At 39.5% G+C, this 24691-nt stretch overlaps 2 protein-coding genes across 2 annotated transcripts; both read left to right on the top strand.

Moving 5' to 3' along the window:
- The first annotated feature begins 21212 nt into the window (after positions 1-21212).
- LOC104087251 (uncharacterized) lies at positions 21213-21929 on the top strand. The gene has a single exon (XM_009591667.1). It carries the CDS (start codon positions 21213-21215, stop codon positions 21927-21929), a length of 717 nt encoding a protein of 238 aa, XP_009589962.1.
- Positions 21930-23527: 1598 nt separating this feature from the next.
- LOC138899192 (uncharacterized) lies at positions 23528-23944 on the top strand. The gene has a single exon (XM_070185329.1). The coding sequence runs from the start codon at positions 23528-23530 to the stop codon at positions 23942-23944; it is 417 nt and encodes a 138-aa protein (XP_070041430.1).
- The last annotated feature ends 747 nt before the right edge of the window (positions 23945-24691 follow it).

Consider the following 24691-nt stretch of genomic DNA (forward strand, 5'->3'; position numbering starts at 1 on the left):
GCGTGCATGGTTGAATTCAGTTACCGGATGAGTAAGAGTGATTTGGGATACTTAGTCCCTAAAACGAAAGCTTAAGTCTTAGGATTTTGTCCGTAAACAGAACTATGTGAAGACGACTCCGAAATGGAGTTCTGTCGGCCCCGTTAGCTCCGTTGGGTATTTTGGACTTAGGAGCGTGTCCGGACTGTGAATTTGAGGTCCCTAGCTTATTTAGGCTTGAAATGACGAAAGTGAAAATTTTGGAGATTTAGATCGGTAGTGGAAATTTTGTATCGGGGTCGGATTAGGATTCCGGAAGTTGGAGTAGGTCCATAATGTCAATTATGACTTGTATGCAAAATTTAGGGTCATTCGGACGTGATTTGATAGGTTTCGACATCGTTTGTAGAAATTTAAAGTTTTAAGTTCTTTAAGTTTGAATTGGAGGGTGATTCGTGATTTTAGCGTTGTTTGATGTGATTTGAGGGCTCGACTAAGTTCGTATGGTGATTTAGGACTGGTAGGTATGTTTGGTTGAGGTCCCGGGGGCCTCGGGTTTGAATTGGACTTATGCAATTGCTAAAGATTTTCTGGTTCTGGTGTTTCGCACTTGCGGAAGGGAGACCGCAGGTGCGGACTCGCACATGCAGAGTTAAGGGCGCATGTGTGCTTTTGGTCATGAGTTCCAGTGGTCGCAGGTGCGATGCGCAAGCCGCAGAAGTGGAGCCGCATCTGCGGAAGGGTGATCGCAGAAGCGGAATGGAGAAGGAAGCTAAGTTGGCCAAGTTTCCGCAGAAGCGGACGGATGAGCGCAGATGCGCATCCGCAGGTGCGGATGGGTGTGCGCAGGTACGAGCATGGTAGTTTAATGAAACTCCGCGGGTGTGGAGTTTCATCCGCAAAAGTGATTGCGCAGATGCGGCTATTTATGTCGCAGGTGCGGTCACGCCTGGGCAGAAAAGAGAAATTCGAGGGTTTGATTTCATTCTTCGTTTTTGGATGAGAGCTCGGAATTTGGCGATTTTTCGAGGGATTTTCAGAGGAAGCTTTGGGGTAATGATTCCTAACTCATTTTTGGTTATATTACATTAATCTATAGTTGTCTTGTCCATTTAATTTTGGATTTGGGTTGAAAAGTTGGGGAAATGGAGGAAAAGTTCTTCAACCGAATTTATGAGTTTTTATTGGGATTTAGACATCGAATTTGGTTAGTTTTGGTACGAGTGAACTCGTGAGTGAATGGGTGTTCATATTTGGTAACTTTTACTCAATTTTGAGACGTGGGTCCGGGTCGATATTTTAGGACGGATTTCGGAAATTTTGTTAAAGTCTTGATTTCTTTAATTAGATTAGTCTATTATAGTTGTATTTATGATATGTAATTATTTTTGGCTAGACTTGGGCCATTTGGAGTCGGATATTCGTGGTCAAGGCATTTGTTACTGATTGATTGAGCTTGGTTCGAGATAAGTATCTTGCCTAACTTCATGTGGGGGAATTACCCCTTAGGATTTGAGTCTTCTATGCTAATTGCAGTCCATGTACGCGAGGTGACGAGTATGTGGCCGGACTTATTTATGGAAATTGGCCTTTTAGGGATTCTTAGGTCCTTTTATTCATTGAATATGCAGTTGTTCTCGTTACGATTATGTTTCTTAATTTCTAGTTTCACGTCTACCTGCTTTAATTAAAATTAATTGCTTCATGATCCACTTTTGTTGTTCATTTGATTCATATGTGCCTTAACTGAAATTGTATCTCTTCAATTGCCGTGTTGTCTTTTCCTTAATTGCTTATCTTTATCTAAATTTATAATTATCTCTTTTGTAATTGTTCATCTTTAATTGAGGAAAATGATTATCCTTATACTACTTTTCCTTAATTGGAGTTGTTGTATCTCTCTCTTAATTGCCCAACCTTAAAAGGAGTTAGATATCCTATATTTTTGTTGACTTGTCCTTACTTGGAATTATCCGTCTTATGTTAGCTCCCTCGTTGTCGAACTGTACATTTTGGACCGTTGTTACATAATATTTCCTTTCTTGTTGAGATGTTCTTATTATGACAAGCATTTTCTATTGTGGCTACTCCTTGTGAATTAGTTCATGCATTTCCTTGAGTTCTGGAATTTCTGAGTTGACATATTTGTCGTACCCTTGTATTGTTATCATGGTTGTTGTTATACATATTGTGGTGATGCACGAGGTTTCTTCCGTGCGGTTGTAGTTATTGTGATGCACGATGTTTCTGCCGTGTGGTTGTTGTTATGGGGTTGCATGAGGTTTCTGTCGTGCTATTGTTACTATTGGTATTTGCACATGCGGCATGACAAGGCGGGATATATATGTATATGTGGGTTGTGCATGTGGCGAGACAAGGCGGGCACTTACTTTATTATTGCACATATGGCGAGACAAGGTGCGTTGTGTCAGGGATTGATTTGTGATGATTTATGATGGCCTAGGGGCATTCTTGTTGTTGGTATTTATGTAGTGGTACAACCTGTGTGAGCTTTATCTTGTAAAAGTTGTGAGAAAATATTCTACGTGTTGTCCGTTCTTTATTTTCCTTAAGCTTATTTGCTGGTATGGACTATGTTAGGACATGCACAAGCATACACACAGTTAAGAACTCTTACCGGATAAGAGGTTTTTCTAGATATTGTTGAGCATAGATGCTCATCCTTGTTTACTTTCCTTCTATGTGAGAATGACTTTATTGGCACGTGAGTCGTCAGTGCGGTCATGAGGTGTTATGAGGGCACAGGATGCCAAGTGTCAGGTATTGAGACCCGTGAGTTGTGATTTGTTCGAGGTTCGATACCTCGTGGAGTTTGTTGACTTAAACCTGATGTAAAAGCGGTTGTAGTTGCTGAGTTATTACTTGTCCTTGTTGTATTGTGATTCCGGATTTAGGTTGTGTTCCATTCACTTTTCCGTGTCATTTTTATGGTATTCTGCTGATACTTGATGTTTCCTTCCTTATTGCCATTACTGTATTGTGAGCCATATTACATAGTCTTTTTGTAGATATCATATTTCTGATGTTCATATACTTATACTTGTTCAGTTTATTAGACCAGTAGGTATCTTGACTGTTTCTCGTCACTACTCCACCGAGGTTAGTCTTGATACTTACTGGGCACCGCTGTGGTGTACTCATTCTATACTTCTGTATATTTTTGTGCAGATCCAGGTATTTGTTCGTTAGTAGCTGTGCGGTTCGTTGCTGTGGAGACTCAAGGTAAATCTGCTGCTGTGTTCGCAGGCTTCGGAGTTACCTTCAAGTTTTCGTTTTGCACTGTTTATTCTTATTTCTCGACAGTTGTATTTAGAAGTTTTCTAGTAAACACTCTGTAGAGCTTATGACTTATACTACCGGTTCTGGAAATTATAAATTTTAAGAGATTTCTATTTTAAATTGTTAGATGTTATTTAAATAATATTGTTGTTTCAATTAATGTTAGGCTTACCAACTCCCTAATACTAGGTGCCATCACGATACCCAAACAGAGGAAAAATTAGGTCGTGACACGTATTTAGATGGTCGGATGAGTGTGAGTCGAGCTTTCAGAAGCTCAAGACTATATTGACTATGGCGCCAGTGTTGGTGTTGCCCACGGGTTCAGGATCTTACATGGTGTATTGTGATGCATCTCGTATTGGGCTCGGTGTAGTATAGATGCAGGATTGCAGGGTAATTGCGTACATGTTGCGATAGTTGAAGGTTCATGAGAAGCATTACCCTATTCATGACTTAGAGTTGGGAGCCATTGTTGACGGCTAATTTTGACCCTCACTTTTTAAATTAATTTATTTATACGTAATAATTTACAATAAATATTTTAAAAGTATTTTCTAGTAACAAATACCTATTTTTACAAATTAATTAAGTGATAGTTTTGAAATTAATTGCGTAGTATTAACACTATTTAATTACAGATATACTTATTATTTTCAATATTATTAAAATATTTCTTATATATACATTACATAGGTTCTATAATTAATTTGATAGATTACTCTTTAATTTCTAGTTAATTAGATTATTATGTGAAATTCGAAATTAGTGTTGCAATTTAGGAAAAACAAAGTGTTTTAAATATATTAATTAAAGTAAATAGTAGTATATGTAGTAATTATAATTTTTGCCACATTTATTGAAAATTTTTAAGTTTATATAAATTAAATTCAAAAGGGGTAAAAAAACAAAAGGGCCACAATTGTAATTCTCAAATCAAAGGCAAAATGGTCATTCTTTAAATTATTTGTGGCCCTATTAACAAACCTAATCCGAAAATACACTCAACCCAAACACCCATCTCTTTCCACTATGGTAATCCCAGCCACTCTCTTTGCACCAATCGACTTGTGACACGTCACCCTCCCTCACCACTCACACAAGAAACACAAACAGATCTGAGCCGACCGTTCCTCATATCAACGGCTCACAATTGGCCTTCGTTTCTTTTTAGTTAAACCCCAAAGATCTTATCTCAACCATCCAAATTCTTTTGATCCAATGGCACCCGATTTTCCCCACTTAAATCATTTCTACAAAATATAATTACCAAATAATTGGAGCCGTTAATCAACAGATCCAATGGCTCCCGTTAAGTCTCTCATCATTAAGCATAAAGACCAAACCAATCCCCCCAGAACCCCTAATCATTTCCCTTCCACTCATCCGCCCTCATTTCCCTTTCCTCTATTCTCTCTCCCCTCAATCAAACATCACTCTCAGAAACTCGCACAAATTCGTGCAAGGTCACTCAAAAATACTGTAAATAATCTCTCTTGTCCTTACTACACCACGAATCTTTCTTATAATTCCTTTTTTCCAATCACAAATCCAAGACCCCTAAATCGGAAACCCTAAGCTCAAAGGAGAAATCATCTGATTTGCTCTCATAAGTCACAATCGGAGCTTGAAACTACCCTTTGCTTTCTGAAATCTCCGAATCTTGCTGCAAATTCCCTTTTTCAATAACAAATTCAAACATCCAAATCCTGAAACCCGAGACTAAAGAATGCAACATCAAATCTCCGATTATCCTTCACGTTCCGTCAAATCGGAGCATGCATGGAGTCGTCTCAGAGTTTATTATTAGGATTCGAAGTCCAGAGATCAAACTCAGTGACCTCTTGACATTAGGTTTTTATCCACCAGTCCAAAGCCTTCAACAGTCGACCTTCCTCTAAGGTAAAATTGACCCTGTTTTCCCCTCTGTTTCTTTCTAATTTTACTCAATCTTGCTATCATCATCTACCACGCGTCACTCTCCACTTTTGATTTGAACCTATGAAACCCTAAGAGCCTTAAATGGCATTATAAATAGAGCTCTTTAATGTTCTCACCAACACACGACGTAACATTGAAAAAATATCTACACGGTAGTCTAAGAGCAATTCTGATATTAAAAACCTAAGGTTCCTTATTGTTTTCTTCTCTTCATTTCTGAGTACTATCGCTGCTTCGAGCTTGAAGCTTCTGAGGTCTTAAGCAACTAAGAAAGATCTTCATTTGGTCTGCTGCCCTAAAAAGGGTCAGTACATTCCTTATTTCTCTCCTTTTCTTATCTCATCTGAATGCTAAAATGTGCTAGTTATCTTCTTAGAATTATAATTGTTTTTTATGTTTGTAACTAGTATGAAAATGCTTATGTTCTATTTATGATAGTATATTGTCTGTTGGTGATCATTTGTCATGCCTCTTGAGTCTTTAATTGATAATTGATCAAGTTATTATGTGACTCCTCATGATTTGATTTTCATTTCTGAGTTCCAACAGCCCACATGTTTAAGTTGAATGTGCCTTGAATGATTGTTCATACTTACCTAAACTTCACAGCCTTTTATTGATGATTTTTCAGTGACCTTTACCTTTACATATTGTATCTCTGCATTATGTTAGTCTTGTGGTTGAGTTTATTATTTGATAATCTTGATTAAAATGAATCTGAAAGTTCATAAGTTCATACATGAAAGTCTGAGTGTATAAAAGGCTTCCTTCCCTATACATGAACCCCATTAGTTCCATTGTATACATTTGCTACGATGTAGTTATCCTTTTCTTTACTGAACAAGTCATGATCCTATTTTTGTTATAAGTAACTGATAGTTGTTGTTAAGCTGAACTTATTTGTCTTGTGATTAGTTAACATCTTCAGTTACATGTTTAATTCAAAACTTACTTGGTGTAGTACTTCCCTGTCTTTAATATCTTTAAACTACTGCTTACTTTGTAAAGCTGACATACATTTATCTTTGAGATTATCTTCCATAAAAGTAGGACTTAGTTATTCTGTTATAATCAAGTGATAATTTTAAAAGTTGAAGCATGACTACTTCACATTTAGATATTAAGCTAGACTATATGTCTGAGTTAAACATTTTTTGATACAATACTTCTTTTATCTGTAACTCCCACTCTTCATGACATGTTTAACTTGATCCTGTAATGTGCAAAGCTCCCCTGTCTATATGAAGTCACTACCTCATTTGCCCTGCCTATGTATAGCTAAATGAATATTGCAAGTATCCCTGTTGGACTTTATGATTCCATGTTCTTGACTTAAATTGTGCTCAATCCTTTCCTTATTGTTAATTTGAAACTAAACATGATCCTTAAACCTTGTGAGAAGCCCTTTTGTTGATATTGTTTGAACATGATGGTTTGTTTAAGGATAATACTTTTAGGGACATAACTATGTTGAACTCTTAGGGATTCCATGTTTGAATCTGTGAACTTGTAGTCATGTTGAGAGTTCAATCCTATTTTTGATTTCTTCTGTAAAAGTGGTCAGTCATAACTGTTTTGTCTGAATCTTTATTGATGACCTTTAAAGTTCTAAGTATTACTATCAACCCATGTATGTGCTAGAAGAAAACCAATCAGTTCACAGTTAGTTTGCCAGGGACATGAGCATTTGTATCTTTGTGTTGTTGCATATATGAATCCTGTATAGCTTTCCTTCCCTTTGAGTGTGCTCTTCTCTAATGTTCAGATTTTTAATAGTATGCTTGTGATGTTCCTGCTCCTCTCCTGTTTGTGTTCGAAAGTTAGACCTTTAAATTTACCTGATATGTATACTTTGTTTTTTGGTAATTAAACTTTTATATACCAGGGAAAATAATTACAAGCAAATCAAAAAACCCATACATATATGTTCCTATGCTTCATATACTTCCTCCCCCTTAACTTCCTACTGTTAGTCTCATTTACTTCTATTTATTACATTGGGTAGTAATCCAGTTTACTTAGAACTTTCTCTACTTCTTTGTTGCTTTGACAATGCACTTCTTGTACTATCAGCTTGCCAATTATCTCCCAGCTTCTCGCTTTGTCTTGGAAAATTCTGCCATTCCGTTCCTGCCAAACATAATAAACACATCCTGCTAGTACCATATTGAATAGTTCTGTTCGTGCATTCCTTTTTCTTGTCCAGTTTTCTTCCCATTTTAATTCCTCTGACCACCCATATATGGTTCTGCTAATGCCTTGCCATTTAAGCAACCTCTTCCATAATTCCGCTGCATATTGGCACTCAAAGAATAAATGCTGGATAGACTCATTTGCTTGCTTACATAACAGACATGCTTGATCAGTTTGAATTCCCCACTTTAGCAATCTATCCTTAGTGTACAGTCTACCATTTTCCACCATAGTTAGCATGGATATCCACCTAGGACACCCTGCATTATTACATACCAGTCTCCTCCAGCTCACTTTGTTAAAATCACCTCGCAATTTATGGTATATTTGCTTAATAGAACAGTCACGCATTCTTCTTATATCTTCATAGTTGTATCATGCAGCCTCAAAAGTCTCTTTAGCTTTCACAATCTTTCTCATGATCCACGATGCTTGGTTCAATTGTACTTCCCAGATGTTTTTATCCTTAATGTAATAGCTGTGTACCCATTGTATCCATAGCTTATTCTTCTCTTTACATAGGTTTCAAAATTGTTTACTTATGGTTGCTTTGTTCCATAAGCTAATATTCATGACATTAAAACCTCCTGCTGATTTAGGTTGGCAAACTTTCTCCCAAGATAGTAATGCTTTCTTTGAAACACTACTGTCCCCTGTCCATAAGAAGCTTCTACAGATTGTCTCAATCAGTTTGTAATTTTCTTTGGCATCATGAAAATCTGAGCCCAGTAAGTCTCGAGAGAAAACAGAACACTATTGATGAGTTGAATCCTCCGTGCATATGATAGGAACTTGGCTATCTAGGATGTAATTATGCCCACTAGTTTGTCAATTAGAGGTTGACATTGAACTAGTGAGACTCTTTTAGAGCTTAAGGGTACTCCCAAGTATCTCACCGATAGCTCTCCTTTTTGAATGCCTAGGAACTCCAATATGCTTGCCTGCATATCATGTGACACACCACCAAAGAATATAAAACTTTTTTTTTATTGATCTCCAGTCCTGAAGCTTTTGAAAACTCCATAAAGTAGTTGTATAGCAGCTTAATTGATCCAATGTCACCCCTACAAAACAACAAAAGGTCATCTGCAAATCTAAGCTGCAATATTTGCAACTTTGCACACTTAGGATGATTGTTGAAGTTTGGAATCTGATTCAAAGTCTTCAGACTTCTTGTGAGATACTCCATTGCCAGTACAAAAAGGACTGGGGATAGTGGATCCCCTTGTCTAAGCCCTTTCCTAGATTCAAAAGGCTGAGTTGATGAGCCATTCAACATGATTGTATAAGTAACACTTTGCACACAAGTCATTATCCATTTTACAAACTGCTCAGGGAAAGCAAGTGCATTCAATACCTGTTATAGGAATGGCCATTTAATTGAGTCATATGCCTTATGCATATCCAGTTTCATCATGCTTCTAGGTGATACTCCTTTCCTTCCATAGCCTTTAACTAATTCATGACTTAGAATGATATTATCAACAATTACTCTTCCAGGTACAAAGGCAGATTATGTCTTATCAATTAAGTCCTTCATAACTCCTTGTAACCTCTTAGTCATAACTTTAGAGATAACTTTATACAGTGTGGTGCAACATGAAATAGGCCTATATTCTTTGATGCTGGTATGATTTCTAACTTTAGGGATCATGGTGATTGAGGTACAGTTGATAGGCTTAAACATCTGTGTTGTATCAAAAAAATTCAGTACAGCCTGTGTTACCTCCTCACCTATGATTTGCCATGACTTTTTGAAAAATACTACATTGAGTCCATCATACCCTGGAGCCTTCAGATCATTGGTATCTTTTAAAGCTTACCATATCTCTTGTCTAGTCACTGGTTGGATCAGTTTAACTTGCTAGTCTCTATTTAGCATTGTCCCTCTCTTCATTATATTTGGATTAATAGTTGGAATTACAGGAGCACTAGAACCTAGCAGTTGTTTATAATAGCCAAGTATTTCTACCTTTATGTCCTCTTCCATATGTAGCTGCACCCCCAGTTCATTTGCGAGAGCATGAATACCATTCAAACTGTTCCTGTTCTTCATTTGAGCAAAGAAGTATGCAGAGTTAGTGTCTCCTAGTTTCAACCACTGAACTCTTGACCTTTGCCTATATATACTTTCCTATATCAGTATCTATTTATCTAGTTTACTCTTTAGTTCTTTTTCTTCGTCAATTAATTATGTGTTCAACACTCTGTAACTCATCTTTTCCTGAACTCCCTGCAGCTCCCTTCTGGTTTCTTTGATTCTGTCATCAACACCTTTATAGTGTTGAGTGTTAAGCCCTTTGATTTCTTGCTTAACGCTTCTTGGATTACTCTACACTCCCTGCATCTTTCCATCTGTTCCAGTTGTGTTCCATGCTTGATCAACTTCTTGCATAAATTGAGGATATTCGGCAATGCAATTGAAAATTCTGAATGGGCTAGTTTTCTTCCTCTGCATTTGTGAGATCATAAGCTTAAGTGGGGAGTCATCAGAGACAAATGGTTCTAAGACTTGTATCCTCAAGCTAGGCATTATCATCATCCAGTTAGAGTTCACCAGTCCTCTACTATGCTGCTATATGTATGATTGTTTGTCCATGTGTAGTCCCTTCCCACAGTATGTAGTTCATTCATTCCTGTGTCATTCATGAATTCTCTAAAGTCCTTTATTTCCATATCCTGTATCATAGTACCATGCTGCCTATCTTGACTATTTAAGACTGCATTGAAGTCTCTCATTGCTAGTCATGGTCCTTGCTGCAAACTGTGTATCTGTCTCAACTTCTGCCACATTTTCAACCTATCTTTTATAGTATGCAAACCATATATTTATGTGAATCCAAATGATAGAAACTTTGAATGTGTTCTGATCTTCCCATGTATGATTTGTTCATCTATCTCAGTTGGCTCAAAAACAAAAATCCTCGGATCCCATATTACCCACATTCTGCTCTTATTGTTGTTGCTGAAGTTTGATATCCACTGCCAACCGGGAGCAATTTTCTTGATTATGCAGCTAGCTTTCTGTTCCTTTATTCTTTGCTCAACTAAGGCTATCACTGCCTTTTTATTCTGCTTTATGAACTCCTTTATCTCATTTTGCTTATAAGCTTTATTTAACCCCCTAACATTCCATGTAACCACACTCATACTTGTATAAATTGAGTGTCATGGTACCGCTCCTGCACCCCATAGCTTCTCATCTGCATACTGCTTGTTCTTGGTTCACTTATTGCTTAATCACTTCTTAAAGATTGAAATCCATTACTTCCAGCTAGAGTCTGTTCTTCAACTTGCTTTGCTTTGGCCATTTTAGCTGATGATTTACCACTGACTGTTATCCACCCAGCTTCTTCAGGTTGCTTAATAATTGCAACCTGTATTAGCCCATTCTCTGGTGGTTTTATTGTTTCTGGCTTCTTTGTTTGCTCCTTCTCCTTCTTATTGTCCTTGGAACCATCTCTGTCAGTCCTCTGGCAAACTTGCTTGCCTTTGTTTACTCTCCCTTGGTATGCCATCTTCTATGATTGTTGAATTCTGTTTTCATTGCAATTATGCCCTATATTCAGATATTTGTTGCAATAAGTTGGTTCCCAATCATAACTAATCTTTTATTCAATTGTTTTGCCCATTGGATCCTGCATCTTCACTCTTCTAGGCAGGGGTTTGGCGATGTCCATCTCAATTAACATTCTCGCATAAGAAATCCTGACTGAACCAGTTGTACAATCATCAGCACACACTAGATTTTCCAATGCACTCCCTATCTTACTTAATGCTGTCATACTCCAGCAATTGAGTGGATGATTTGGAAACCTTACCCACAAAGGAATGGTTCTCAATACTTTACATGCAAATTGAAATCTGGTGTCCATGCTTTCATTACTATGTGTCAATTATTGACAGTATGAGGCCCAGTAAACAACACTTGGTTCCTTTCTTCCAAATTAGCAAATCTAGTTACAAAATAATCTTCATTATGATAATAGATCTGAGGTTTAGTTGAGAATTTTCCCACTGAATTTATGAATCATTCCATTGCTCCTATTGTAGGTGAATCGCCAATTACATACGGCACTATTGCTGAGCTCCATTTTTCATTTTCCTGTTCAACATCCTTAAGATCTTGTTTCATAATTTTCTCCCCATCTTGAATCATCGGTGCGATATATAAAAGATTCATCCCTCTCATTGCCAATTTATTCTCTGTTACCATATTAGCCCATGATTGATTTCCTTTTACCTTCTTAATTTTCTCAGTACCTTTGGGAATTTCTACAGTGTGATATTTGCATGGAATTGTTTCATTGCTATTTGGCATCTTCAGTTGTGACTGAACTTTTCCACTCCCAGATCGATATCCTATACCACTAGCAGCTACATGTGTAGCTATCACTGCTTTTATCTCGGCATTTTTAGGTGCTGGATCTGATTCCATCTTACTCTGCTCATTTTGCATGCTCCTCGGAGTGATAGTCGCATTTTGTTCTTCAATTCTCACCCCTTTTGGTGAGACAAACAGTTCCATTACTGCATTCTGTACATATGTTGATCTATGGCCAGTGACCAGAATCTTCATAAGGTTCCGCTTGGGCCGTCCTCTCCCTCTCATGGCTTCCAACTGCGTACGTTAGCAGGTCCACGTTAACGTGCGCCGAGAGAAACGGTTTAGAGAGATGTTTATTAATATTATATGTATTATTTTATTTGGTATCAAATATAGTCTATGTGTTCTTATGTTAGGAGGGAAAGTATATTTTGTGGCAAGTAATGCTATAGAATTTAGTTTACATTGAAAGGGCCTTATTGGAACTTAAACCCATTGGGAAAATAAGTCGTTAGTGGTTATGGGTATATGGGAGTGGAGTTTAGCTCTAGGTTGGGTTTCCCTCCCCGACACAAGCATTGCCCTGGGCCTTGAGTCCCTTGGGAACTTTGAAGTGTCGGAGGATTCAAAGGGGGCATCAACCTTGAGTAGAACTTCCTCCTTAGCCCTAAATTCATTAACACTTTTAGTTCTTTAAGGGGTTAATGTTTAATGACAACAAAAGGTTTTCAATGTAAATTATTTGTCGTGTGTAACTACCACATTAGTATAATTTTCCATAGTATTTAAATATTGAAAATTTCTTATTCCAGCCGTTTTGTTTATATATGTTTCATACATGTTTGAATATGTTGAGTATATGAAGTGTGTGTCTAGTGACTTTCTCTCTCTTTTGGGCATGTACACATTTGGGCATGCTGAGTTCCTAAGGAACTCAGGCCTAATCTCAGCCTTGTTGCATTTCCTAACAAGTCCAGTCAGCTGTAGCCGTATCTCTCAATTGTTGGGCATACCTTCTTAAGGACCAATCACTAGAGTCAAGTATTCTCTCCCTCAAATCATTTTGTTATTGCTTCGATAATCACCAGCTTTACTACCAGGAGATAAAATCAGATTTTTATAAAACAGTGAAGTACTATCGCCCAAAGGGATTTTTCAAAAGACCGCTCCTTTTCAGATTTTAAAAATCAAGGTACATTTAGATGCATTTTCTTACAAACATTTTTTAGAATTATATAAGCACCCATTCCCTAAATCAGCCGTTTTCATAACTTATTCTCATTTTACAAGCCTTATAAAATGTGGCCTACTTTCATAACACTTTAAACATATTTCTAGACTCTTTTATAATTTCACATCCCTCTTAAGTCTTACATTTCTTTTTATATACCCTCCCTTAGATATATATAGTAAGTCGTACTTTCAATAGTAATTAAGTATAGTACAAATAACTGATTCCTTAAAATTAGTCCAAGTCCTATGGAGCTACCTCGGGTAGATTTTAAGGGGTGCCTAACACCTTCCCCATAGAAAAATAAGAACCCTTACCCATAATCTCACAGGTTTACAAACCTATAAGGAACATGACTTAGTAATTAAATAAGTACCCTAGTGTATCTTTAAATATTAGGTGGCAACTCATTTTTCATCAACAATAGAGAAACCACAAGTTGAATCTTGTTTTAACTAGTGCAAAATAGGGTGCAACAACATGGCGACTCTACTGGGGATTCATACTTAGGTTCTGACCTTAGCATACATAGACTAGTTTGGCATCTAGATTTATTTATACATTACTTTGATTATAGTTAATATTGCATTATATACAGTGTCATCACATTTTTTCTATCGAGTCTTGGTCGTACACTATCACGCACAATGGCACGCGAGGGTTGTCTTACACCCTTCCGAACCTTCTTTTCAAAACTCTCTAGCTTCAGAGAATGACTTTCTCAGATCAACTGACATAACTTCTCGTAGCCTTCATTCCAATTCAAAAGTAGGAAGCACTCTACTCTAGTAAAATAGGTCATACTGCATAAGACTTAGGTGAGTCGGTCCTTGGCACCGACACACAATTAGGAAAGCCACCCTAGTATCAACGGGTCATGCACCCAACGACATGACTTCTGTGGAAAGACAACAAACTTGACAAGACACTTAAAGATCTGAAGCAAACACTTACCTAAACATCGTTCTTTTACCCACCTTAGAAAATAGAAATCATCCGAAACATCCTTGTGATCGGCATGGTAATGGGAGCATCACATAAACTGAAACAGTGGTGGAAGAATATTCGCCGGGAACACGGAGATGAGGTTCGGATGAACCTAGGGCATAAACCGCATTGCTAAACATCCGAGCAGACATGGTGCTTACTCGTCTGTTGATAGAATTTTGGGATCCGGCTAAGGTGGTGTTCAAATTTGTTGACTGTGAGTTAGTATCGACACTAGAAAAAGTCACAAGTTTCATGGAGTTGTTGTTCAACGGAAGACACCAATATTACCAGTTACTATGCATGGTTACCAGTTCTTGGATGCCTTAGGCCTTACCAATAGTAGGAGTCTCAGAAGTATTTAGGACAGATGGGTGAGCCTCGACCAGTTGTTCAATAAATTTGGGCACCGTGAAAACTACGAATGGTACTTAGGGGAGTTTCAATGTGACCAAGCGACGTGGGAAAGTCTCATACCTATCACTTTCTCAATGGCACTGTTGGGACTACTGGTCTTCCCGCAGAGAAGGGTTCGGATTAATATCAATTTGTTACCTGTTATTCTGGCAACCTTCCATTGCAATCTTCAAGCTACTTTGGTGCCGATGGTGTTAGCTGAGATGCTGAGGGCTCTTTCCGCATGTGCATTAGGGTACGATTTCTTTGAAGGTTGTAATTTGTTGCTTCAGATCTAGGCTACTGAACATTTCTTCCAACGCGAGGCCACCATTGACTACTTCGTGGGTGTTAGCAAAATGATCCACAGCCACAATGAAAGAATGAGACATTGGGTCTCCCCACATGGGCAAGAAGAATGGAGGGAAACACCGACCAATATGACTATAGAATGGATCAACTGGAAGCTCTCCTGCTTAGGTGGAAGGGAAATCTTGAGAACTCCTCAAAAATACTTCATTGAGCTGATCGGACTGGAAGGTATTCAATCATACTCACCCTAACGGGTCCTCAGACAGTTCGAGATGATCCAAGATATGCCTCTGTGGATAAGGACAATGCTATACGAGGATGAGTACAACGGGCAGATTCCAATCCCCACGATAAGAAGGCTACAAGAAGAGTGGAACAACCTGGTCACAATGTCTATGGGTCAAAACTCCTGGTGTACTCCTGAGTATTACGTTTGGAATAACGTGGAAGAAGAGCTAGCTCGGTCAAGCAGAAAGGGTATAGCCTGGTTAGAGGACGCGATGGTTACTTTGCAGATTTACCATGAGATCCTACTGCACTACCTTATGACCACTTCAATACACCGTCAAGTAGTCTCAGGATCCATTGACCACATGTTGTCACCTGCTGAAGACGATGACCGGGTAGTGGAGTTCATCCAGATAGAGTTTAGCATAGAGCTAGAAGAAAATCCAGAGGAGGAGTCAAAATTCAATGATGACGAGCAGGATAAGGAGGAAGAGCCAGACGAAGAGAAGGATATGGGAAATGACTCAGGGGATCATTTTTAGAGTTGGTTGATTTCCTCTCTTTCCCACTTTGTACCCTTATCCCTAGTTTTCCCTTTTACTTTCCAATATGGAAAATTGTCCAAGCTTATGCAATTCTATGAAATAGTGATGTAATCTTTGTTCCCACTTGTATCAGTCCAAATTATCAATGAAAACAAATTGCTTCGGATCCAAATGCGTCAAGTCTAAATGTATGTCAAATATCTGTGAATTAGGACTACCTCCAGCAATGAGAGGTCCCTACGTATTTTAGGAAACGCGCTAGCTATAATGCACGAATTATTTGCTCTGTGTGATTTCCTGCTTGTATAAATGAAGAAACTCACTCTTGCTCCTTTTCTTTTCTTTCTTCTTATTTTTCTGTCACTTTATTATTATCCCCAAAAGAGAAAAGAAAGTTGGTTGGTGTCGATGAACCACCATACAATCTAAGGCTAAAAGGAAAGATGTCAACCGCAGAAGACCCAACTGAACATGCTCTGGTCATAGCCGACATCCCGGGGCAATTGGGGGAAAATGACAACACTAGGAATGATGAACACGTGGCCAAGATGGCCCAAGAGATTGAGTCTTTAAAGGAGGAGGTACATCATATATGGGAACTGGCGCACCTTTCCGTGACAACACTTCCTCAACCACATCGATTCCCTTCTTTAGATTCACTCCCTGACCACTTTCCTTCCACATCACGCCAAAACAACCATACCCCAGCTTCATCTCCTACCACTCAAGTCATACCTCCAGTAACCCCCTCTAACCCACAAAATCCCCATATCCACACTCCCTATGTACTACAATACACTCAAACATCACAAAACCTACATATTACCATTAATGCAACTCCCCTTCCTCATGACGGAGTCACTTTCAGTGCTAACCAGCACATACATATGGCACATGCCACCACCCATGAGTGGTACGTTCCCCCTGTATATGCCATTCCGAACCTACCTTAATAGCACCTATCACGGTCAGGGTGCCTTATGAGATTGACCAATATGCCGAGATGGAGAGAGAAGCCAGGCGTAAGGAAGAAGAGTTAGTATCTGAGCATTTACTAATGTTGATAAGGCAAATGAAAAGCCACCAAGTTTCCCAAGGAAGTGAAAGTTTGGACTATGAGGATCTGTGTATTCATCCAGATGGGGATATGCCAGCATGGTACAAACCCTAAAGTTCGATATCTTTGATGGATATGGGACCCTCACACACATTTGAGGGCATATTGTGACAAGTTAGTCGGAGTGGAGAGGAACGAGAAGCTAAGGATGTAGTTATATATAAGAAGTTTTACGTGAGATGAACTCACCTGGTATACTCGACAGGATCCATGAAATTGGAGAAGTTGGCAAGATATGGTAGAGAACTTCATGAATCATTTTTGATTCAATTTAGAGATCACTCCTGATCGGTTCGCATTGGTGAACCTGTAGAAAAACACCATCCGAGTCATTCCAAGAATTTGCACATCGGTGGAAGTTAGAGGCCGCTAGGGTGCAGCCTCTGCTGGATGATAGTGAACTAATCAAGTATTTCATTCCCATGAGGGAATATACTTTGAAAAGTTGATGGGAATGATGGGACAGAAATTCCTCGAGCTGGTCAAGATGGCAGATTTCTTAGAAGGGGGAATAATATCCCGTAAAGTATAATCCATGGTATCACTGCAAGAGGCCAGTAAGTCCATCCAATCAGGTCAATTGGTAGCGGAAAAAAGAAGAAAGAGGAGGTCTCGGCAGTCGTCCCTTACTGCCAACCCAACCCGCATCACGGAAGCACCTCTTATTCCCCAAACAACTAATCACCACACCCACTTATGCTTCAATCTATACCACCAAGCCATATTAGCACCCCCAACCACAATACAACCCTCCTCGAGGAAACAACAACCAAAACCCACAATGACCATATGCTCCTATCTAAACCACTACTCAGTAAAATCGACCTGCTTATGCACCACGCCCTCGTCCCAACTTTGAAGAAAGGGTTTCTAGAACTTATACCCCGATTGCTGAGCCTCTGGCCCAATTGTTTGAGAGATTGAGAAGAGCAGGATTTATACACCAAGTTGAAGGAAGGGTTCCTGAACATCCCTCAAAGTATTTTGATGGGACTAAAAGATGTGTGTACCACTCTAATGTACCTGGGCATGATACTGAAGATTATTTTATGCTAAAAAAAGAAAATAAAAATCTGATCAAGAGGAAAGCCATTTAGTGCACTCTGACACCGCCCAATGTGAATCGCAATCCGCTGCCAAATCACCGAAACCAGAGAGCCAACATGATCACATTGGACGAAGAGTATGACCTAAAGGAAACAATTATCAGTATAGGAAATGCAGAAGCCGCCAAGTTTCCTCCTCAAAAGGCTCTGATTGTTACAGTACAGCTGAGGCCTACAGTGACGGTTCAGACTTATCCATAACAACATGTCACTGCTACAGGAGATGAAGGAGGTCGGGAGTACAAAACCGTCCTATGGACATACCAGCAAAAGAGAAAGGCCAAAATAACAGACTCTGCTGCAGCCCATGGTATGACTAGGTCTAGGAGCTGCTACGCTCCGGAAGATGTCAATCGAGGAAACTCGGGGAGAGAATAAATTCCAAGAAGGAACATAACAGACCTAGAAGCCGCCAAATTTTGGAAGAGAATGTCAAGTAAAGAGTATTCTGTGGAGGAGCAGTTAAAGAAAACTCCAGCACAAATATCAATCATGGATATATTAATGAGTTCCGACCGTCATAATGACGCCCTATTAAAAGTACAAAGTGGGGTAAGTGTACCAAGTAACACCACTAGTGAGGTGTTGGCCGCGACAATTGGGAAAATGGTCGAAGCAAATATGATCTCCTTCAGAAGAGACGAACTTCCTGTCAAAGGCGCAAGTCACAACAAGGCTCTTCATATCACTGTCAAATGTGGGGATAAAATCGTGTCCCAGGTGTTGGTCGATAGAGGGTTAGCAGTCAATATTTGTCCGCTCTTCACCCTGTGGGAGTTAGGAATTCATTTGATGAAGTCAAGGAAAGCCACGTAAGGGTGAGAGCCTTTGATGGTTCGCAAAAGGATGTTATTGGAGAAATTTACTTAGCCTTACAGATCGGGCCGGTCAATTTTCCGGTGTTGTTTTAAGTAATGGATTTCTCTTTTTCCTACATCTTACTGATGGGGAGGGCCTGGATACATATGGCAGGGGCTGTACCATCCACTTTGCACCAATTCATAAAATTTGAGTGGGATGTCAAGATATCGTGGTTCATGGCGAGTGGGGTCACTCTGCCTAATTGGAGTATGATGTTCCATTCATTGAAGGGCAAGACGGAGTTTCCTTCCACATAGTGGAAATCATGCAAACTACCGAGATGGAGAAGACTGAACAAAACTTAGGAATGCAGTCGCTGTATAGGTCCAAGATGGCGTTGAGAGAGATGATGAAATAGGGATACATGCCAGGAACATGGTTGGGAGCCAAGTCAGACGGAATCACAGAGACAATTGAACATAGTGGGCAGAAAGGAAGGGCTGGCGTAGGATATCAGCCTATGGAAGGGAAAGCTCGCATTGTTAGCTTCGGGAAAAAGGTTTTTGTTCCAGAGCATGTTGCAAGTCCAGGACTGCCAAACCAGGGGAAGAGTTGTTCATGAATATGATTGAAGAATGTTGTGAAGGGAATGACATCAAGACACCGACTATCAGGGATGCCAAACCAGGGGAAGAGTTGCAGAATTAGACCGCCAGTCCATCTTTGGTTCACCGGGAGTCTTGGTAGTATGGAACTGTAAATATTTTCTTTCTAAAAGCACACGGTCTATTGGGGCATGCATGGAGTCTGTACCTTTTTGTTTTCCTCTTGTGAATGCTTAATACGTTCCTCTTTTGATGAAATAAAAGAATCATTTTATCAAATATTGCAACTTCACTTACCGCTTTATTTATACTTAGTTTTTCTTTTCAGTAATTAAATCGCTAAATACCCGCGATCCACGATTATGATATGTAACGAAATCGTTGAGCGCAATGACCTAGATTATGAGGAGTATGATGAGAACATGATGCTCGAAAATCTCCCGCAGGAGATCGACCTGTTGGAGAGTTAGAAAAAGCCCAACCATGAAGAAACAGAAGTGGTCAATCCTGGAAGCGAAGAAGATGTAAAAGAAACCAGAATCAGCATTCACCTAGAAGCCGAGCAGAAGGAAAAATTGATTGAGCTATGACAGTACATCAATGTTTTCGCATGGTTCTATGATGACATGCTAGAATTAAGTACTGGCATTGTCTCGCATTGACTCCTCACCGATCCTACCAGACTGCCGGTCAAGCAGAAAGGTAGAAAGTTCAAACCTGATTTAAGTCTGAGGATAAAGGAAGAAGTAACTAGACATAGAGGCGAATGTGGTAAGGGTCACATATTATCCAAGCCGGTTAGCAAACATCATCCCAGTACCCAAGAAAGACAGAAAGATCAGGATATGTGTGGACTACCGAGATCTAAAGAAAGCTAGTCCAAAAGACTATTTTCCTTTCTCAAATATCCATATCCTCATCGACAACTATGCGAAGCATAAACTGCAGTCATTTGTGGATTGTTTTGCTGGGTACCATCAAATCTTAATGCACAAGGAAGATGCAAAGAAGATGGCTTTCACCACACCTTGGGGAGTCTACTGTTATAGAGTTATGTTGTTCGGTCTCAAGAACGCTGGCGCCACCTACATGAGGGCCATGACAACCCTCTTTCACGACATGATTCATAAGAAGATCGAAGTGTATGTGGATGATGTCATCATAAAGACTCGCAAGGACGACTTGAGGAAATTTTTCGAACGCATGCGAAGGTACAATTTGAAGTTAAACCCAGCAAAGTGCGCGTTCGGAGTCTCCACTGGAAAAACTATTGGGCTTCATTGTAAGTAGGAAGAGGATAGAATTGGATCCATCAAAAATCAAGGCTATTCAGGAATTACCACCACCAAAGAGAAAGAAAGATGTCATGAGTTTTCTGGGAAGATTAAATTATATCTATCATTTCATAGACCAGTCCACGATAATTTGAAAACCCATTTTAAAACTATTGTAGAAAGATGCTGCCAAAAAATGGACAAAAGAGTGCCAGAAAGCCTTCGACAGAATCAAGGTATCTCTCAAACCCACCAGTGTTGGTTCCCCCCGAATAAGGGAAGCCATTATTGCTCTATTTGTCAGTCTTGGATAACGCCTTCGGCTATGTGTTGGGACAACATGACAAAACTAGGAGGAAGGAGCAGGCCATCTACTACTTAAGTAAGAAGTTCACGCCATGTGAGGCCAAGTATACTTTGATAGAACGCATTTATTGTGCTCTGACCCGAATTTTGCAGAAACTAAGGCATTACATGTCAGCATACACCACGCATATGATATCTCGGCTCGACCCGCTCAAGTATATTTTCCAGAAGCCAATGCCTACTAAAAAGCTAGCTAAATGGAAAATTCTCCTCAATGAATTTGACATTGTGTATATAACCCAAAAGGCTATCAAAGGACAAGCTTTAGCTAACCACCTCACAGAGAATCCGGTTGATGGGCATTACGAACCACTTACCACGTATTTCCCCGATGAAGAAATATTATTTGCTGGAGAATATATTGTAGAATAGTATCGTCGGTGGAGAGTTTATTTCGATGGAGCAGCAAATTTCAAAGGAGTCGGAATTGGGGCAGTCCTGATTTCGGAATCTGGACAACATTATCCAGCATTGGCAATGATAATATTCCCTTGTACCAATAATATGGCTGAATACGAAGCGTGCATCCTTGGGATCAGAATGGCAGTCAACATGAACATCAAAGAACTTTTGGTCATAAGATATTCTAACCTGTTGATACACCATGTCCAAGGAGAATGGTCCACCAAGAATGTCTCGATACTTCCGTACCTGCAATGCATGAAGGAGTTGTGCAACAAGTTCACAAAGATTGAGTTCAAGCACGTCCCTAGGATTCAGAACGAGTTTGTTGACTCCCTTGCAACCCTATCATCTATGATTCAACATCCGAATAAGAACAACATCGACCCTATCGAGGTAGACATCAGAGATCAACATGCCTATTGCTTCAAGGTTGATGAAGAACCAGATGATAAACCATGGTATCACGACATCAAGAGATTCTTCGTAACTAGAGAATACCCGAAGAATGCTACTAATGGTCAAAAGCAAGCCCTCAGGAGGCTGACAAACCATATTTTCCTCAATGGGGAAGTCATGTACAGGAGGACCCCAGACTTAGGTTTGTTGAGATGTGTAGACGCTGCCAAAGCAATCATATTACTAGAAGAAATACTTGTAGGAATGTGCGGACCCCACATGAATGGGTTCATATTAGCCAACAAAATCTTGAGAGCTGGATACTTTTGGATGACTATGGAAAGCGACAGTATCCGCTACGTACAGAAGTGTCACCATTTCCAGATTCACGGGGATTTCATTTTGGGTTCCACCAAATGAGTTAAATGTAATGGTTCACCTTGGCCGTTCGCCGCTGGGGGATGGACGTGATTGGACATATAGAGCCTGCAACATCAAACAGACACAGTTTCATATTGGTAGCTATCGACTATTTCACCAAATGGGTCGAGGCATCTACTTACATGGCCATCACGAAGAACGTAGTGCCAGATTTTGTCCGAAACCACATCGTCTGAAAATTTGAGAAACCAGAATCTATCATCACTGACAATCCCGCTAACCACAACAGCGACCTCATGAGAGAAATATACGAGAAGTTCATAATCATCCCCTGCAATTCCACATCCTATAGACCACAAATGAATGAGGCAGTCGAGGCAGCCAACAAGAATATCAAGAGAATTCTGTGAAAGATAGAAGACAATCATAGACAATGACACGAGAAAATGCCTTTCGCTTTACTAGGTTATCAAACCACCATGAGAACATCCACTGGGGCAACATCGTACATGTTAGTATACGACACTGAAGCTATAACACCCGCAGAGGTAGAGATACTGTCTTTATTCAAGAGGCAAAATTTGATGACATAGAGTGGATACGGGTCAAACAGGAACAACTCATGCTTATTGATGAGAAAAGAATGGCTGCAGTATGTCATGGTCATCTATATCAGAACAGGATGGCCATCACATTTAACAAGAGAGTGAAGCCTCGCCAATTCACGTCGGGCATTTGGTTTTGATGAAAATCTTCTCCCATCACGAAGAAGACAAAGGAAAGTTCGCAACAAACTAGCAAGGTCCTTACATGGTTCACCGAGCACTGTTGGGTGGAGCTCTAATCTTGGCAGAAGTGGACGGAAGAGTCAACACGAAGCCTATGGATTTTTATAAAACAGTGAAATATTATCGCCCAAATGGATTTTTCAAAACACCGCTCATTTTCATATTTTAAAAATCAAGGTACATTTAGGTGCACTTTCTTACATATATCTTTTAGAATTATATAAGCACACATTCCCTAAATCAGCCATTTTCAAAACTTAATCTCATTTTACAAGCCTTATAAAATATGGACTACTTTCAGAACTCTTTTAATATATCTCTAGACTCTTTTATGATTTCTCATCCCTCTTAAGTCTTACATCCCTTTTTATATACCCTCCCTATATATATATATATATATATATATATATATATATATATATATATATATATATATATATATATATATATATAGAGAGAGAGAGAGAGAGAGAGAGAGAGAGAGAGTAAGCCCTAATTTCAATAGTAATTAAGCATAATACAAATAACTGATTCCTTAAAATCAGTCTAAGTCTTATGGAGTTACCTCAGGTAAATTTTAAGGGGTGTCTAACACCTTCCCCTTAGATGAAAAAGAACCCTTACCCATAATCTCACCGGTTTGCAGACCTATAAGGAACATAACTTAGTAATTAAATAGGTACCCTAGTATACCTTTAAATATTAGGTTGGCGACTCTTTTTTCATTAACAACAGAGAAACCACAAGTTGAATCTTATTTTGACTAGTGCAAAATAGGGTGCAACAACCATTGTTCATGCGCTGATGATTTGGAGGCACTGTATTTACGGCGTGTCATGCGAGGTATTCATGGATTATCATAGTCTACAATATTATTTCAAGGAAAAGGATCTCAACTTGAGGCAGATGAGGTGGTTGGAGATGTTGAAAGACTATGATATCACCATTTTGTATCATCTCAGGAAGTCCAATATGGTGGCTGATGCCTTGAGTAGAAAGGCTATGAGTATGGGTAGCCTTGGTTATATTCCAGTTAGTGAGAGGCCCCTTGCTACAAATGTTCAGGCTTTGGCCAATCAGTTCGTGAGCTTAGATGTTTCGGAGCCCAATCGTGTTCTAGCTTGTACAGTCTCCCGGTCTTCCTTGTATGAGCGCATCAGGGATTGTCAGTATGATGATACCCATTTGCTTGTCCTTAAGGACACGGTGCGGCACGGTTGTGCCAAACAGGTTACGGTTGGAGATGATGGGATTCTACGGATGTAGGGTCGTATTTGTGTGCCTAATATGGATGGGCTTCGTGAATTGATTCTTGAGGAGGCCTACAGTTCCCGGTATTCTATTCATTCGGGTGCCACCAAGATGTTGCGGCAGAATTATTGGTGGAGGAGGATGAAGAAGGATATATTTGCATATGTAGCTTGGTGTCTAAATTGTCAGCAAGTTAAGTACGATCACCAGAAGCCTGGTGGTTTGCTTCAGAGGTTAGAGATTCCTGAGTGAAAGTGGGAGTGTATCACGATGGATTTTGTTGTTGGACTCCCACAAACTCAGAAAAAGTTTGATGCGGTATGAGTCATTATGGACAGGTTGACCGAGTCGGCATATTTCATTCCAGTGGCAATTACCTATTCTTCAGAGCGGTTAGCTAAAATCCACATCTGCGAGATCGTCCGTCTTCATGGTGTGCCCGTGTCTATCATTTATGATCAAGGTACGTAGTTCACCTCACACTTTTGGAGGGCCGTACAATGTGAGTAAAGGCCGTGGATTGAGTTAAGTACAATATTTCACCCCAGACGGATAGACATTTCGAGCGCACTATATAGATATTGGAGGTTATGCTTCGCACTTGCGTTATGGATTTTGGGGATTCTTGGGATCAGTTCTTGCCATTTACAGGGTTTGCCTACAATAACAACTACTAGTCAAGCATTCAGATGGCTCCCTATAAGGCATTATACGGGAGGCGGTGTCGTTCGCCAGTGCGATGGTTTGAACCAGGAGAAGCTC

The sequence above is a fragment of the Nicotiana tomentosiformis genome, chromosome 9 (genome assembly GCF_000390325.3).
Source record: "Nicotiana tomentosiformis chromosome 9, ASM39032v3, whole genome shotgun sequence".
NCBI classification, from domain to species: domain Eukaryota; kingdom Viridiplantae; phylum Streptophyta; class Magnoliopsida; order Solanales; family Solanaceae; genus Nicotiana; species Nicotiana tomentosiformis.